The sequence below is a fragment of the Kryptolebias marmoratus genome, linkage group LG18, assembly GCF_001649575.2.
Source record: "Kryptolebias marmoratus isolate JLee-2015 linkage group LG18, ASM164957v2, whole genome shotgun sequence".
Taxonomy (NCBI): domain Eukaryota; kingdom Metazoa; phylum Chordata; class Actinopteri; order Cyprinodontiformes; family Rivulidae; genus Kryptolebias; species Kryptolebias marmoratus.
In genome coordinates, this window is record NC_051447.1 from 13,762,352 (window position 1) to 13,781,395 (window position 19,044).

At 36.6% G+C, this 19,044-nt stretch overlaps 1 protein-coding gene and 1 long non-coding RNA gene across 6 annotated transcripts in view; one reads left to right on the forward strand and one right to left on the reverse strand.

Annotated features, from left to right (window-relative positions):
• Nucleotides 1–15,120, forward strand: part of LOC112450462 — a 177,434-nt gene extending 162,314 nt beyond the window's left edge. The window contains exons 5-6 of the long non-coding RNA XR_003039100.2: nucleotides 14,432–14,486; nucleotides 14,988–15,120. This is a non-coding gene — a long non-coding RNA (uncharacterized LOC112450462). The remainder of the gene's footprint in view (nucleotides 1–14,431; nucleotides 14,487–14,987) is intronic.
• grm8a (glutamate receptor, metabotropic 8a) overlaps nucleotides 11,207–19,044 on the reverse strand; it is a 254,348-nt gene continuing 246,510 nt past the window's right edge. For 3 of the 5 annotated variants that reach the window (XM_017414877.3, XM_017414878.3, XM_017414879.3), the window contains exons 12-14: nucleotides 14,965–15,105; nucleotides 12,787–12,892; nucleotides 11,207–11,861 (exon numbers count right to left, since the gene is read on the reverse strand). In XM_017414877.3, the coding sequence (XP_017270366.1) occupies nucleotides 11,812–11,861; nucleotides 12,787–12,892; nucleotides 14,965–15,105 (297 nt within the window). In that variant the 3' untranslated portion in view covers nucleotides 11,207–11,811. Of the gene's footprint in view, nucleotides 11,862–12,782; nucleotides 12,893–14,964; nucleotides 15,106–19,044 lie in introns of all 5 variants that reach the window. The other 2 variants (XM_017414880.3, XM_017414881.3) reach the window with 2 other exon arrangements.

Here is a 19,044-nt window from a genome sequence, read left to right on the forward strand (position 1 = left end):
GGCAGATGTGTGCAGGTGCTAATATTCAAAGAAAAATAAAATATTTCCAGGACAAATTCAGTGAGTGTTTTTGCTTAATATGCACATCCCTATCTCACAGAGTTAAAAATCAGGCAAACTGACAAACTTACCCATGGCAGAATTTCCATTTTACCAACTTTTTCCTTTCTTGTCCTTTCTGTAATTTCTTTAAAACGATTTGGAGAAGAAAAAAAATGTTCAGGTCATCACCAGTAACAACAGTAAAGTCAGCCATTGTATGGAGACAAAGAGCTGTGACAAATCCCTGACAAAACATATGTGTATTACCATCACGGGTACAATAGAGAACAAGATTACGCGTCGGCTTCATTTCCACTGTCAAGATACTCACTAGCAAAGTGCAGTCTGAAAAGCAATTACGTTCATCAGTGAGATGTACAAGTGATTTAAAATTATTTCCTATTGTTAGGCACATGGGAGGAAAAGAAGTTTAATTTTTTTATTATTTCTTTTGGTGGATGAACTGTCTCAGGGAGACAAGATGTTCATAGACCCACATATCAAGAAGTCTGCCCCGAAAAGTTTTGTTGTTGTTGTTGTCACACATTTTCAATATCATTATGTAAAATAGACACTCTTGGACCAAAGTGCAGATCTGACTCACAGAGAAAATCCATTTAAAGGCATGTTTTTGCAAATTAAACACCAAATCGGAACATTTCAGGTTCAATTATTCATAGTGTTTACTAGTAGAAATAATTCAGTCAAGATAACATTCACTTAAATTTGGTGGTGTTCGTAAACTTGATAATGAACGGCATATTATATACATTTACCATCAATGCAGCATATAAAGAACTTGCTACTTGTTTCCTGTAACTATGTTAAAAGTAAAAATAAAGTTGGAAGATGACTTGTCTACTGAAACCTTAATGGTACGTACAACTTTAAAAATTTCACTATAACATATTAGAAAGATAGATTATTGTGTGATAAAGAACATGGCTTTTTAAACACCCGCTCCTCCTTAACAGTTCTCTTTACTTGGTTTAGTGTGCTAGCTAATATTTATACAGCTACATGCTCCTGCAGTTGTTAACCACATCTAACAAGCTGCAGTCAGAAAAAGCAAGCTAAAACCCAGGAGGGGTTTTTTATCTTTTCCTCTTCTACCACGATCACTCCATTTTTATCTTCTTTCTGGAACTATTAAGCAGCAAAGACTGATCAACATAACAAAGCCAAGTCACAGATGTATGGTTTTGGTATACATCTTTGTAGCCTAAAATACCACCAACTTGCAGTTTTTCACTGTTCCCTCTCAACCATCCATCCTCTTCCCTTTTGTCTTCCTCTTCCCTGCAACAACCCCCACCTTTCCTTCCTTCCTTCCCTCCTTTTGAAAATAAATGCTCCTCCCTTTCGTCTATCTCTCTTCACAAGATTAAGGGCAGCTATCTTCTGCCAAGCCATATGCCAGATGCTAACACTGTGTGCAGGCAGCACAGCAGCTATTAACAGCATAAGTCATCTCAGCAGCTGCTTTTATAGGTGTTAGCCACAGACTTATCACCCCTGCAACTTAAAATCTTGTCAACATGCGACCTTAAAGCAGTGTAGATAATCTGGGCCGTCAGCGACAGATGTCCTGTTATGATACTAAAAGAGAAGGACAAGAGCTTGGAGTGTTTTTACCTGCTCATTTATTAATGAAGTTTGTAATTTAGAGGTGTTTTTGCTTTTTTTATGGGGTATCAGGTTACCGGATGAACAGGCTGAGAGCAAGGCAATATGCTGCATAGTGTGAAACTTGTAAAAATAAAAATAAATGGTTTATTATCTCCTATTTCTTACCTTGACTCAAAAAGCAGCTTGTTTTAGTTGTAATTTTTTTTTTGGCATATAATAAAAGCACACTGGTGTTTCCTCATGAATATGCAGCAGCAGATATATAAAAAAAAGTCCTAGCCTTAAAAAAGTGCTGGGAGAAGATGACATGTCACTACAAGCAGTGTAAACAGAATATATCTTTACAACTGTAGTTTTAAGCCTCAGTTGTGATTTGTTTTTTGCACACAAGCTAATAGTTTTCTTTAAGCAAAAACATAGAGATAAGACACAAAAGCCTAGCATTCCTTGAAGGAAATGACGAATGTAGTTGTTTTGTTTAAAAATAACTGTGCAATCTCATGAAATATCTTGAGGTGTCATGGTCAGAGTATGTGTTGGGAATGACTCTCAGCTATTACCACACCAAATCAGTTTATTTCAAATATTCTAGGTCAATAACGATCATGTTGCTGGTCTTGCACACTAAAGATAAGCTACATAAAAAATGAAATAACATTAAAAGTCTCTAAAACAAGTATATGAGATGATTTAATATTTCATATATTACAAGCCATTCATCGTGTCTCAGTCATTTGAGAGGATGCATTTGATTGGCACAGGTGTCATGGCAACTGTGCAGTTAATCAGGGTGCTGATGTTCTGCCAAAAACAATTAAACAAACAAGATGGAGCAGAAGCTGGGACTCAGGTACACAGTATTGACTCATTCAGAGCAAATAAGGATCTGTTAAAGAGATTTTTCAACAGTCCACAGGTGAATATGAACTTATTTTAAACTGCGGCTGTTGTGAGGCAGTAAACCTTAAACCCACCTATTTTGCAAGGTGCAAACATGCATAAACTAGTCTTGTTAATATTTTTTTACCAGCTCAACATTCTTTTTATAACACATTACGATGAAGTCTATTCATCTGTATGCAACATTATAACAAGCTAAAGGATATTAGAAACATTTTTAGTTTAGAGTCAACAAAAAGAACAATGACTTTTTGATTATATGAAGCCTAACTGAAATGGTTTAATTTAAGGAAATAATGCGATCGTCAAGAGATTTTCTTCTTACACTGGCGGGTGACATGTCAAGTTGTTTCATAATTGTGCTTTTCTTGTCATCGGTGTGTTTTTAATGACACACTTAATGTACACCCCACTACCAAAAAGAATAAAAGAAAAACAACTTGGGGCCTCCCAGCGTTTTTCTGCCATCATAATTTATTTTGAAAGGATTATAAAGTGGAAACAGTGATCACAGGTGAGCTCAGCTTTGCTGACATAATACATTTATCCGCTCCACACTGATTTGTTGAACCGGTCAAGGAATTAAAAGATATGTAACAGGTATATCAAATTGCAGCAGCAGTTCATACTATATGGAAACAAGCTGACAATTGGTCATGCAGGAACAAATACTTTCACTTTTGATTCTAGGGTTTTACATATTTAACATGGAGAAACAAGTATTATAAGAAGTCCTCAGGTCAACAAGAAATTGATCTTTACCTCCGTACTGCAGTAGAAATAAGAAGGGGAAAAATAGACGCATATTATAATTCATGATTTCTTAATTGATTATCATCAACAAGAGTGATATGAAAAAGAAAATGTTTTTGAAAGTTTGCTGCTCTGGAATATTCATCCATCTGTTAACGCGGCGACAATGAAAAAATACATCAGCAGTGATCGGTGCTGCCCAACAATCTGGGAAGGGCTTTGAGGACATTTCAAAACAATCTGCAGTCCATCATTTTTCAACTTTAACAAGTTCAAAACTTTTAAGTCGCCAAACTTCCCGAGAGTAAATGTCCCAGCAAGTTCACCCAGAGGCCAGGCCATGTAATGCTCAAAGAAATCCAAAATACCCTGACAGCTACATTTCAGCCTTGACTGACTTTAGTCGTCAAGTTAAATCATGAAGTTTATGAAAGTACAATGAGACATAAAAGGGATGACTTGTTCTTTTTGTGTTTCTCTGCAAAAAGAACACTGCAGCACCATGGCTTAAAGCTGATGAACGGATCTCAAGACTTCTGAAATAATGTTCTTTAAACAGATTAGATGACAATGGAGAGGTGAATAAAAACCAAACATTGTGTACAAATGTTGCTCAAACAGCCAGGCACAGTGGAGGAGGGTTGATGATTTGGGTTTGTTTTCTAGCAACAGAACCTGAGCAGCTTGCAGTCATTGAGTAGACCTTGAACTCCTTTGTATAACAAATTAAGTGAATAAATGGGGAATATGTAACAATACAATAACTAAATTAACAATCAAGTTAATCAACTAATGATCATAAACCTTATTGAAACACAGTTCTTAAAAGTAGCTTTTTATTTTCCCGGTAAAACTTTTATAGGTCGCCTTGTGCATGCTTTATTTTTTCAAACATTTAAGAAGATAACTGTGTACCGTAATGAACTAGATCTTAAACTTTGTTTCTGAGAGCTCCCAATTTATCTATTTTAATTCTGCATCAGTAATCAGGCTCACAAACCTGGAAACTTGCCTCCACCGGTGTCAGCCAGCTGTAACTTGAACAGCTATGCAAACATCTGTAAGAACCAGGATCCGTATCACTGGTGAGTCTATTTAAGGTAATAACTTCCCTCGGCACAGGCCATCTGACAGAGCTAATTACGATAAAGTCTCGGCTGGGAGGTTTAACACGCAGCCCGAGAAACGTTAAACACAGAGATGCGGGCTGTTTTTTTCCACTGTTTTTCGTTCTTTGTTTTCCCTCTCAAATCACTGTTCCGTTCCTTGAGCACTCCAAACTCCCACATGGAGGCCTTCCTCATTAAGAGGATGGAAGCATTTTAGATTTCTCTTCCTCCCCCCCCTCCTCCTCCTCCTCAGCTCAACAGCGTGGGGAGCTCATGATTGACAGGTGAGGCATTTCTGTTGTCTGCGTCTCTCCCAGGTGTCGCATTTACTCACAGGGGTACATTTATAAACACACACAGAGACATGCACAAAGAACTGACAGAAACAATAGCGCACAAATTAATTCATAAAGGAGTAACTCAAAGTGAACAACGCTGCTACAGGGCTACAGATGAACTCTTTGTGTCCCAAAAGGCCTTTGGATGTTGGGAGAGGTGATACAGGACACTAAAAATAAAACAAAGATGGATTTTAATAAAAAATCTTAAATAAAAACCACACAAATAATTTATTTTGTTTATTTCAGGATTTTGTAGTTGTGCTGATATTTTTGAAAACTCCATATCTTCTTGCCGCCATTGTTCAGGAATAAATCTACTCTCTACAAATGCATTTGTTGTATTTCAGTCATGTTTGTCTGCATGATTGACATTAGTGTTCAATAGTAAGGAGAAAGTTTGTATTTTCCTACAGCGAGCCTGAAAGTTTTTAAATTTGCCATTTCTCCAGCATCCAATGATTCATATCCATCAATATTCACACAGACTTTTATTTTCAGTGTTGCACTAAACTGGAAATGAAAAATAAAATTCTGCTGCCTGTAAATTCTATTTGCATTGACAGAAAACAAAAGCCTCAAATCAAAAGCTTATTTAATACAAATATACTAAAACTGTGAGAGACTTTCATGGTTGAGAGGCCAGGCAGCAGCCATTCTACACTAGATGTTTGACAAAAGAACAAAACTGATGTGTGTGTTGCAGCTCTTCTTTTTGTGGTTGGTTGCAGGTGTTGTCTTGATTCGAAACAACCAGAAAGTCAATTTTGGTCAGTGTAGCACTTTGTTAGATATTTTTGGCAGCTGAGAGATGGTTTCACGACTGGGTGGTTGGACCCCTCCAGGTTGTGTGTTGTCAGGTGTATTGCTCTACTGTGCTTGCATTTCACAACGTTGTGTTTATTGGTGATTTTTGAGCTGTATTGCCTCCTGCCTTTGTGAATATACCTGTCTACTGAAAAGTCATAGCTGAATTTCCAGTTTGTGTTTGAGTGGTGGTAATTATTGTGCTGTGGGGAATAAAAACTTCAGATTGTTTAAATAAGTAGTTTTGTCCATTTAGCTTAGGAAATATATCACTGAATACTAAAAATCTAAATGTATTTTCCTTATTTGCAGTTTCCAGAGGTCAGTAGTTTTTTTTAGTGCTTTTCTTATCATTAGTTGAAAGTTATTTAACAAAAACTTTCCAGCAATTTATTTATTTTTTTGCCCAGGCAACCTAAACCCACTCGTTGAGATTCTGGGCTCTACACTTTGTTTCCTGTTTGGATGTATTTTGGGGTCGATTTTGGCATTTTCACATAGGTGAAGACATTTCTTAAAATTGTCCTGTAGTAACAAGAATACTTTAAGTGATGGAAAAAAAAGAAGCAGCATTTTGGAAAACCTGTGTTGAAATACCAAGCAGAGGGGATAAACACAGATTTTTAAATTACATTATAATTGCCACATCATAAACCTACTTTTTCTTATTTTGTCGGATGTGGTATTTAAATAGATAAGATGGGTGGTGGGAAGATGCTGAACACAATAGAGTAAAAGAAATTAAAAGGGTCTAAAAATGTTTTATCAGTAATATAAATATAAGAAGTTAAGAGTAAGATTGACTGCCACTTCCAACAGAGTCAATTTAGAACTTATGTAATATAATTTTTTAGTTCATTGCCAACCTTAACGTAAATAAACATCAAGTGAATTATAAATACTAAAAAACAAACACCCTGCAAAGCATTGACTGTTTCTACATGTGTTCTGATGCGTAATGCTAATTTGCATTTAAAGTGGTTTGGAAAAGTTTTTTTTTGTCTCCTGAGTTTTCAAAACAACTTTAAAAAAAAGATTAAAAAGTGTTTTAGTTTTTTTTTTCTTTGCTCCAAAGTAAATTGAAGTGACAAATTAAAGGAATAAACAATATTAAATGACTCATAGAGTTGAGCCACATCATGTAAATGAACAGCTTCAGTGTATCCTAGCATTGAATCTTTAAGGTACACCACTTTTTTCAAAAACAGTCTTTTGTTTAGAGTTTTGATGATGCTACTGGAAAGTTGCCACATGGCTTTTTTAGACCAAATGTAACTAACATAATCACTCCTGGGTTTGGTGCACACTTGCAGAAGTTTAAGTTTTAAGTCTAACCAAGGTTTTTTTTGTTGTTGTTCTCTGTTCTGATTAACTTTATGCCAAATCAAGTTGTTCCAGATGTGGGGATTGCTTCTATTTTTTGTGTGTGTTTGCAAGTGCGACCTAATAGATAAACAAAAAATCCAAATCATCTTATGAATATGTGTGTCCGTGCGGTAGGCTTGTGTTGTTTGTCTATATTTCTGTATTCCCTGCTTCAAGGATTGCTCTGTGAAGTCATTGTCTTACAGAGGAGATTCTGTTGGCTCCATATATGAGCATACATACATACATACAGCGTCAGATTTAGCTTTTCTGTTAGGATCTACTCGAAGACAGTTGTGTTTCTTGATTTATCCTCAAATGTTTCCTCAACCAATCAACCAACTTGCTTTTTCTTTTTAAATTTGGCATTAAATTAAATTATACTGATGTCAACTGACTCTTGTTTATATGAAAGTAAGTTTAAATTGAACTGTGAACAGTTGCTTTTTAAATGGAACTGAATTGTAAACTACATTTATTGTTTTTGGTAGCGTTTCTTTATCTGTCTGTCAGTGCACAAGATTACTGAAAGTTATGAACAGATTTTTATGAAAGTTTCCGGAAATGTCAAACATGCTAAAAGGAACAAGTGATTAGATTTTGGTTGTGATCCGTTCAAGGTCACAGATGACCTTGTACTCTATGTAACGGAGGAAAATTACACTGCAGAGTTGGACACCTCTTAGGTGAAAGGTCTGGTGCTCTAAATGTGAAACTGCACAGGTAACCCCTGTGTTGTGTCTGTCTGTTAGCAAGATCAGGTGAAATCTAATGAACAGATTTAAATGAAATGTTGGTGGTGATCCAGGTTATGATCTGGATCACACTATTTTTTTAATCATGCCGTGGCCTTGGTGGAGGTTTGAGCTGTCTGAGTGCTTCTAGTTACCTACTAACACTGCTGCAGAAAGGCAGCAATGTGTCATTAATTTTATTTTTTTCCTTTGAGAATTTAGTGATTTCAATTGAGCATGAAAACTACTGCTGCTGTCAAAAACTGAAAGCATGTAATTTAATATACAAATTCTGAGGTACTTATGAAGTATTTTGGTCCTATGTGTAACTTGGCTTCCTAATCAGGAATCATTAACTTATTCTGACATCCGGTCTGGGTACCATGGCAACAGCATCCAGCAAGCCCTGTGGCATTGTAAAATCAACAATTCTCACACTTGAACCTTTTTAGGTGAGTAAGAGTGATTTTGCAGAGCACTTTTCTTTAAACTCCCACGGTTTCCTATTTTATTGGGCAAACAATTAGTAGATTGATGTTGAAAGTTCTTTTTTTCTTTACCTTAAATCGTTCCTTTTTGACATTCCTGTTTTGCTTTATTGTAAGAAAAGCAAATATTTTAGTCTCTGAGTGAAGTCATGACTTCACTTTAAGCACCATTCAGTGAGTAGTTCAAATATGTAGGGAAACATGTCAGTTCTTGTTTAGAGCAGAAAAACTACAGCTTCCTTATCCTTATTAAAAGCCATAAACACAGATTTCATTATACCTTGGTAGTCATTTTTTTGCTTACTTTAGAAAGAAGTTAATGCTCTAAAAACAGAAATTAAAATACAAGTGTTTTATAAATAGAATAGCCTGTTAAAACCTCAAGACAACACAGAAGAATGAGGATTTATAGTGTATTTGGAATAAAATAAGTGCAACAGGCATATTGGGTTATTTGCATCTGCAAAAAAAATTTTTCATTGCCTAGGCCAGTTCTTGAAAGTTTGATCATGACTAACTTATGAGGTAAATGTAAGTATTTAAAAATCAGGCAGCTTTTTACTTACTCGTCAGTGTGTCTACTATTGTGAACAATCAGGCTTGGTACTCTAGGCTCTAATTCCTGTGTTCGCAAATTTCTCTAAAAACAAAAGTTTTGATATTATACGTACTCCAGGGGTGGAGTGTCTCACTAAAGCACAGTAAAAACAAGCTATATGATGGGTTTTGAGCAAACTGTTCCAAATATTTTAATGCAACCTCCAAAATGAATATCCATAAGTAACCAACTGTTTGTTCTAATTCCTACCTAAATTATGTTGTCTTGTCCCAAGTTAGTCTTACAATGCAACATTTTTACCCTTGTGTAACAAATACTTGGTTAAAATTAAAGTCTCCCCAAAAGAGATGGTCAAGCTTTAAGTTCCAATTACTCAGTTTTATCCAAGGATAAATTTATAACTAGTGTAAAAAACATATTAGGTATTTTCTTTTAGAGCAGAGGCTACTTAGTTACAATACACATTATTCCTACTGTTGCATGTTTCCACTTTACGAATAGCTCATTTTTTTGCTGTTTTGAGCAGTCCGTGTAGTGAGGCATTGCTCCTAGAAATAAAGGTAATTTACCTAACAATGTCCCACGAGGGGGTGGGAGAACAACATATTCAAGTCGTGGTTAAAAAGCTTATGTCGATGTAAGAAAATGCCACATTTCTTCATAAAAATGTAGTGAATCAGTTGTACGTTGAATGCAAAATTTGTTGTTAGGTTTTAACAAGTTCCTTTTTAAACGCAACTAAATTCCCAGGTCTACTTCTCTTGAATAAATATGTAAAATACCATGCAAAAGCATAATTCAAGAAGTTTCACAATAAAGAATTTATGAGATCTTATTCCCTTTTCCAACAGTAAGAAATAGAACATACTGTTTGATATGCCAAGAGATGCTTACCTTTAGTTTTGCCCTTTTCTTTGTCAGGAATGCATTGATTTGGTGGTAGTTTTCTCAGAAAATACCTTTATATAAAATCAAACCTGTGACTGGGGGTACTCAGACAGATGATAATTTAATTGACACTAACATTTACATAGACTTAATGTTACAATGCGCATCAGACAATAACTACATAAGTAAAGTCATCTTTTTGGGAGTTGTAGTTTGGCTGACAGTTTAGCAACCAACCAAACTAATTTATTTTTAAAAAACATATTAAAATCACACCTTCAACACCTGCATTCATGTTCACTTGACTCACAGCTAATTGATTTCACTAAATCCATCCTGTACACAAACCGCCACCATCTGGATTCTTTCAGAAAACATCAGACGACAGACAAGTGTTAACGGATGCAGTCTTTGATCCTTTGGCAGTTGCATTCTGCATTTCATCACAAGGTGTTACTGACATCTGCTTTAGATGGGGATTTCCCACAAGTCCCTCAGTGACGTTTAAATGAATGATGTAAAAGAAATCTTAAGAAAATACAGTCCTGAAATGACAACAAAATAAACTGAGGAAGATATTTGAATCTGTGCTTTTGAAATAAATTGTGTTGAAAATGTATTGGCCACAGACACATTATACGATTAGCTTTGGGACTGGTTTGTGTTCACTGTGTGATTCTGTGGAAGTGATGGCTTGAGTTAGAGCACAGAAAGGTTAATCTGAAATTGTGACATTTTATTTCATATGATGGAAAAGATCAAGAATTTATTTTTTTTTGACTAATAATACTTTCTCTACGACTACTTGTGTTTATGTCTTCACTTTCATAGCTTTGTAGAGATAGAGTGCTGTGTGGGTACATGAGGGAACAGATTGTGTTGTAAAGCGCTATATAAGTACGGTCCATTTACCTCTCCTTTATGTCCATATCGGTCATTCAGTTCCTGCGACGTCAGTGTCAGAAGCGTTAGTCTTGAACTGATCCTTAAATAAAAGTTTAGACTTTTGGCTTGGCTTTACATTTGATGTTGTCAGCAAAGAAAGCATTTGAAAAGTTAAGGCTCAGGAACAGATTGCAAGCCTTTGTTACATGCCAAATTGAGTTGGCACTTATAGAATGAAAGTTTTATTTTTTGTGTTGATGGTAAGTAATAATCAGTCTTTTAAGCAAGCTGGGGAAACGCCCCACTGCAGGTATATTGGCTAATACTAGTCATAGTTGTGTTTGAGTTTCACTGTATATTTATTTCTCTTGCCTTCTGCACCAAACAGGAAAATATGTTTCCAAGTGCTGGACTGTTTTTTTTTTTGTAGTCGCATGAATTAGTTTGAACTATGCATGATTGCGATGAGATAATAGAACTGTAGAGATGCAAATCTAAAATGTACATTGAATCTGTCTTAAGACTGATGAGACAAGGTTGTGTTTTCAGTTGGTAATGACTTCATTGGCTGGGGCTCATAAAGCACAAGGTCCCTGTACACAACAGCTCTGCTTTAATATGTATTTATGGGCTGAACCTCTAATTTGTTGTGGTAGATGCATGAGAAAAAATGTTGCTTAAAACATCTCCATCATATTTCAAAAGCATGACAACAAATCTACCCATTTGCAAAACATTCCTTTATTATAAATAAATCTCATTTTTGTATAAAAACTGGCATGCTTCAACCATGGCATTTTACAGGTTCACAACCCAAGGCTACAACCCAGTTCGCCAAGACAGCAGGAGGAAACACACTCATCTCATTATGCAAGGGCGATCCATTAGACAACGGTGAGACAGGAATGAAAAAATCGTCACAACCACAAAAATACTTACAAGTAGAGAACAACAACAAACAGATCTGAATCTTATAGACTTCTCTTACAATTCTCTTTTTAAATGTAATTTGTTAAATTCTCTTTATCAGCCCCACCTTTGCCCTTTTTATATATAATGTCTACACAGGTATTTTTTAATATCTTTTTTTTGTTTTAAACAGCTAAGTTCATGGCAGGACCAATGAGCTGTGAGTAGCAGCAAAGCAGGCACACTGACTGTTTATGTGGTCCCACCTCTGTGGTTTGATGGGTAACAATACAAAATGTCTCATGCTTGGATTCCGTTGGGCGTTCTGTCCATTCGCCTGTGAATGACACCTCCTTCTCACTTGGCCCTGCCCCCAAGGCACGCCCCTCTTCTGTCCGAGTCCCTTCAGATGGCATGGTTACTGTAGCTGACGTATGTCGTCTTAGTTGATGAAGCTGAAAGAAATAAGGGTAGAAAGTTAGTTTAAGATAAATTTGGCTGTAGATGATTAACACCTCTGTCACGTCCACCTGAAATGTGGCTTTAAAATTTGTGCTCCCTTAAGCATCTACCTTCATACATTTTACTTATTTTCCAGACAAGTTGCTGAAATAACAAGATATTAAAAATATGATTGTAAAAAATGCAGATACACTTTAACTTGACATCACTCAAACAGGTTTATTTATGTATGGTGCTCTACCTCCAGAGTCCACACAGGAGCTTATATCTAAGATATTGGAATGCTGGTAGGCGAGGAGGAGAGACAGAAAGCAAGGTCAGTGAAGAGTAACAGGGTCATTTGGTGAAAACCTCAGACTGTGGAATTCAGACAGAGCATAGTCATGTCTTATCTTATAAAAACCTTGCCACCACAGACCATATTGATTTAAATGAGGGTTTTGCTTGACCAAAAAAAAAAAGTTTCAGTAGTATTTTTTTGAACCAGCTTTAGGTACATATTCCTGTTGTTCAACTTTTCTGAAATAGGATAATGTTTAGTACATGTATTTTTTTCTTTGACTTTAACATTATCATCACTGCAGGTAAATTTGGGTGTAGCATTCATAAACCATTGCCCAGACTGTAAAAATGTTTTTACTACCTTATTAACAAACAGCATATCAAAACATACTACTCACTTGGGAAAGCACTGAAATTGTTTAGTTCTAATCTACCATGACATGCAAATAAATAACCCCACATGAAAGATGTTCATTTTTTTAACCTCAGTAATGCATAGTGAATGGTTTGTGATCATTGAGATCTAAAAGTTATTCAAACCAATTTTGAGCTACATATGTGTGTCATAGGTCTTTTAAAGCAGTGTCTATGCAGCTTGAATGTGTAGGTATAAAACTTTGGTGTTCTCTTACTCACTGTTGGTCTCCATGCTCTCACAAAGTTCAGTCTTAACTTCTCCATTTGGTCGGTCCCCTCCCTTCTGGGTCAGCTTTCCTGACATGGTGGCTGCTGTCACAATTGCCTGTAAAAGGATGCATTCAATGACCCAGAGATGAAGACTGTTGACATGGTAAATGTCAGCTAGCATAAGCAATGAGAAATGGTTTAGAAACTATACTCTAACAACTTGTGGTGCTCCTTGATCTATCACTTCGAATTATTTTTTTAGTATGGAATGAGATATCTTTGCTTGTTCAAATATGTGCAAGGCGTTCAGAGAGAAGCTGTTAAAGGCTCTGGGTGGTAAGAAGAAACCTGGTGAATAGTGAAGTGCAGGAATATATGGGGAGGGAGCAAAGGCATACACTCCTGATCAAAAAATTGCATTTTGCACTAAGTAGAGCTTCACAATGGTTAAAGAAGAAATCAGCGTAAGAGACAAAACCTTTTGAGCGGGGAATTAATTGAAAACTGCATTTACACTCAAACATTCGTTTAGGCATGCTTGTTTCCAGGAGGCTAGTGGGAACGTTGCTCCAAGTGTTGAAGATGGCTTCACGAAGGGCATCCACTGTCTGGAACTGATGTCCATTTTTGTAAACTTCCNCTTGCCATCCATCCCCAAATGTTCTCAATTGGGTTTAGATCCGGGGAACATGCAGGATGGTCCAAAAGAGTGATGTTATTCTTTTGGAAGAACTCCTTTGTCAGGCGGGCATTGTGAACTGCAGCATTGTCCTGTTGAAAAACCCAATCATTACCGCACAACCTGAAGTTCCATTGAAGGAAAACATCTCAGGTGGGATCTCCTTGTCATACCAGCAACGTTGGAAGCCATCAAGGTTAACTTTTTTCTCATCAGAGAAGACAACTTTCTTCCACCTTTCAATGTCCCATGTTTGGTGCACCCTTGCAAAGTCGAAACGGGCAATTTCTGAAGCCCTTCTCTCGCAGATGCCGTCTGATGGTTATTGGGCTGCAGTCAGCACCAGTAATGGCCTTAATTTGGGTAGAGGATCGTCCCATGTCTTGATGGACAGCCAATCGGATCCTGCGACTCAGAGCTGGTGAAATTTTTTTGGGTCTACCACTTGACTTTTTTGTTCTATAACCCTCAGGATTATTTAAAAAATGCAAAATGACTGTCTTACTGCGTCCAAGCTCAACAATCCTACCACGTTCAAAGTCACTGAGCTTTTTTGCTTTTGCCATCAGGAGGTCTTGACAGAAAATGACGTGGAATCCAGATTTTTGCACAGCTGAAAAAATCATGTTTGAGTGTAAATGCAGTTTGCAGAAAATTCCCTGCTCAAAAGTTCTTGTTTCTTGCACTGATATTTTCCTTTAACATTGTGAAGCTCTATTTAGAACAGTCTTAAGATTTTGATCAGGAGTGTATGATGAATTGTAACAAGAGTCTGGCGATGTTCCAACAATTGAGGTGAGTGTGATGGGAAGATGTAAGGAGTACTTGTAATGGATGATGAAGAGAAAGGTAATTGGACCTTATGGAATTGCGGAAACTAGACTTAAAAAAGAAGTGAGTATTTGTGAGCAGCAGTACGGTTTAATGCCAAGAAAAAGCATTGTATGTTGGCTTTGACACCCATTTTGTTTGCAGGTGGAATAATGGTACTTTAAACCAGAAAATATAACCAATGAAGAGTCAACATCAGGTAAATTTATCACACTTAATTACTCATGCAACTTGAAAATGTTATTCCAAATTTCAGTAAAGGATGGGTAGCTATAAATTAACACATTACCCATAAAAGGCCACAAGTTCCTTTTCACCTGTGGAAATCAGTCAAAAGGAAGGTATCAGTGTAGATTAATTATAAATCTCTAAAATGCTAAAGTCATGATTGAGGAACAGAAGCTTGACTCAATGATGGTGATAACTTTATGGCCAACAATGCCTTTGCAATTAAAGAGGATCCAGAGGCAGAACATGCAGGTCTTTAGCATTTTATAATTAATCTATACCGATACCTTTCTTTTGGCCCTTCAGGGTTTTGTCTTTACTAATTACTAGCAACTGCCAGATAAGTATATATTGAATACAATGTACACTAAACCCAGTTCTCACTCTAACAAGTTGAGAAAGATGTAAATACAGTACCTCTGAGTTCTCTTTGTGAAAGTCTGCCTTACCTTGAAGCTGCGTTTTCGTTTAGGGATGTTCTGCTCTGGGTGGAAGAGGATGATGTAGACCTTAGGCATGTAGAGCATTCCCAGAGAGACGGAGGCCGACAGGCTGAGAGAGATTGTCAAAGTGGTAGTTTGGATATACATCTGAAACAAGAAAATATACACAGTGTGAGAAACTACATTAACCAGTTTTCCTATTTATTCAAGTGACATCTAGGTGGCTGAAATGATTATCTGCATCTTACTAAATACACACATTCTGCAGTTGGACTGATCACTGGTTCACAGACTAGTTTGAGGGAGGACAGATGTAATGACGGGCTTCACCCACAATCCTGACACAGCTGACAAGCTCTCAAGACTTAGGGCTTCTCAGGCTAGTGCTGTCCTCACTGTATATATAAAACCAGGGGGAGTGGAGTAAAAATGGAAGAGGATGGCCAAGAAGGAGAAGTAATGCAGAGGGTAGCAAGAAACATGACACAAAAATTGGTGTTTTGAGAAGACAGTGGAGGTACTGATCAAGAGGGGGGGGCTAACAGAGAGAACAATGTGCAGTGTCTGAGCTGTTAACACTCTAAACATGTACATAAAACCTCTTGTGCAAATTATTGCCAGTCCTGAGCAGTCTTGTTGTACCACAGTTTACCCATTAAATAAATGTAATACTCTTCAAAGGAGCCTGAAGTGAAGCATTCTTCTGCCACATGTCCAACTTCCCAACAAAGCCTGGCCAGAACTCTACAAGTATTTTTTTATTTAAAAATAAACTCCAGCTAACCATGTAACTGCCCATTTGTCAAGTAGTAAAATACCTCATGGACCATTGAACAAATTTTAATGAAACTCTCAAAGTTATTACTGGAGCAAACCCAATTCAAGATGGTTGCCATAAAATGCACACAACTAGATTATATATATTCATCAGGAAACTAGCCCAATGGCTTTTTAGATTTTACACTTCCATCATTTTTTCACACCATGCTGATGGGAGAATGCACTGCCAAGATTAAAGGTAAACTTCTCTATCTGCAGAGACCAATCTGAACTGTAAAAAATAATGACTTTTATTTTTTTTACCTGTGTGAGCTTCCTTTCATATGGTGACATTACAGAGTATTTTAGCCAGGGGTGAAGATCTATGCCTGAAGCTTCCCTACAGGCTTTGACAACAGGTTACACTCTACAAACACGCACAAAAAAGCTTTGAAAAAGGAACTGAATTTATTGTAGTAGAGTAAAAGAAAACTTCTTATTTCATTTATGCTTGTATATTCATACAAGTAAGGAAAAGAGGGATTCTATAATCAGTGGTCTTACCAAAAAAAAAAAAGAATTTATATCCTCTATAATATTCTCTGAAAACAAATCAAACAATAATTATCCCAAAGTTTATTCCAATCACCAAGACCAGCTAATAAATGGAAATCTTAGAAAGCAGGACCTCTAGTCACAAAAAACCTTAACATAACTAGATTCCAAATAAGAAGTTTGTCAAAGTCCACATCACCATCAGTGGTGAATCCTATTTGACTACAAACTTTTCCATTAATTATTGTATTCAACTATGTCTGTCAGCAAAATATCTCATGAACCACTGGGCAGACTTCAATGACACTCAAAGTTATGATTGGCTGTACACCTACAACTGATTAGCTTTTAGAGTCAACTAAATTTAAGATGTTCACCACAACTAATCAACTTAAGTCTACATAAAAATGTCTCGACCCCTGTGAATTTTATAGATATTATGCAAGAACACACAAGCCTGCACATAATATAGTTATTTTTCAACATTATTATCATCATCACATTACTCTAAAAGGCAGTGGGGGATATGCATTCCTTCAAGAAAGCCCAGGCCTTTCATTTTTTATATTAACCCAATATTAAAAAAAAAGTTTCATAGTTTGTCTTTACAAAGCCTAAAACAGCTGAACTGCTCCGATAAAACAAAATGACTGGTTGCCAGGGTAACAGCAGCACATGAAGAATGTCAGTCAACATACCCTAGGTTCAGAAACATTACTGTTCAAATCCTTCCCATCTTTCAGCAACACTAAATGTAAAGCAAGTCTGCGTCTCTCAGTATCTGTATGAGACAGGAACTCGTGGGACACATGGCTGATGGTGACAGGCAGCTTATTCATTCGACCACACATTAGTGGGTGTTGAGAGAGCAGTCCTCTCTCAGCTGACTTGCAGGATAGTTGAAGCATGACAGCTAATATAAATTATTAGTCTGACTTAGTCATATTGAAAATGTCACTCTCAAATATGATGTAAGAATATATTAAAGATTAAAGCAAATTGGACCAATTTTCTGCAGATGTATACAGAAGGGAAAAAAATGTGTCAGGTAACCACGATATGTTAGTTCAAATGTACCAACTGCCAAGATGACGATAATGTTTTTGCCTGTTGCATTAGCAAAATATCAATGAAACTCTCAGAAAGCAATCAATAAATGTACATCTACAACTGAATAACTTTTGAAGTCAATCTAGTGAAAGAGCAACACAAAAATGGCTATAACCCAGCCAATTTTATAGGTATGGCAGTAGGTGAGCATCATACCCAACACATACTCAAAGCACTACAGATTGCACAACAGTTTTGCTTAAAATGTTGGCATTGTCTGTTAGCAAAATAGCTAATGAACTACTAGACAGATTTTAATCAAACTTTTAGTTAATAATTATTGAATGTACATCTACAACTGATTAACCTTTGGACAAAACCTAATTCAAGATGGTCACCAAAGTGGTTATTGAACTAAAATTTGACGTGGTAGTACCCAAGAGGCATTCACAACACATAGTCTGCGCAAAACATTGTTTTAAAGATTTCATAAGATGACTTTAGTCTTGGAGAGGTTACCAATTCGATTTGTACATACCGTATTTTCCACACTGTCAATGAATGGTCCATTTTCAAACGTTTGTCATATATAAAGCACACCGGGCTATAAGGTGCGTGCGCGGAGCTGGTTTGCCTCTATCAGCATTTATATGATCCTCCTATGAGAGATCACAAAGATAATCAAACAGTTCAAAACTCACTGAAGGATTCTGCATCTACGTAAGCGTCAAGTATAAACGCCTCCACCACTCGCTCAGGTCTGCGTGCCGTGCACGACACTACAAAGCGCGACTATAACTGATACTGCAATCGGTGCGGGTTTGTAGTTTACCAAAGTTGTACTAAAACATTACGACTTCTTACATATATAAGGTGCAATGTCATTTTTTTGAGAAAATTGAAAGCTTTTAAGTGAAAAATACGGTAATCATAAACTTGACCTTTTCCAGTGTGATCAAAATCTGACTGGGTTTTAGGCTATTTATAGAGCATTACAAAAACCTGTACAGACAACATATAACTTACTTTCCAAACTCACAGCCTGTAATGTTTTAACCAAGACAAAACATTCTTAGTCATAACCTTGCGACTCCTTTCATACCCAAAAGCAAAGAAAGGGGTGGTGAAATCAAAGAGCTTTGGCAAGCGATGTGGCCGGCTTAACCAAGACAGAGAAGGGCGATGGGGAAAAAAAAATACATGATACAAAACTGCAAAAACTGTGGAGTAATGAAAATAAAGCAATAAAATCAAAAAGATTAACATTAGTTAAAACAATCTGACCTGCAGGGGAAAAAATGATGAAAAGAAATCCCAGTATTGAAAAGATAACACAAGGCCAGAGACTGAATTGCGTCACTCGTTGCCATGGGCTTTTTGTTTGTGAATCAATTAAGATTTTTCTCTTGAGAGACCTGCATGAAGGTTAACACATTAGCTTCAATAACACTGCAAAAGCTCCCTTTATGACTGCACATCATGTCAGTCATGACCTCTTATCACTTAAAGGGATGTTCTGCCTAATAACTATTAATACTAGATACTGTATTAGCTGTCACATCAGTAACACAGTCGCACAAAGTTCAGAGAAAAAGGCAAGTCTTTGGCTGATGGCTCGCCAAATGAGTGCCCTTGTTTTTTAGGCTTATAAAACCACTGTCTCAAAAACAGCATACCAGTGTGAAAGAACACAGTAAGTAATATTAAATCACTTAACTTTTG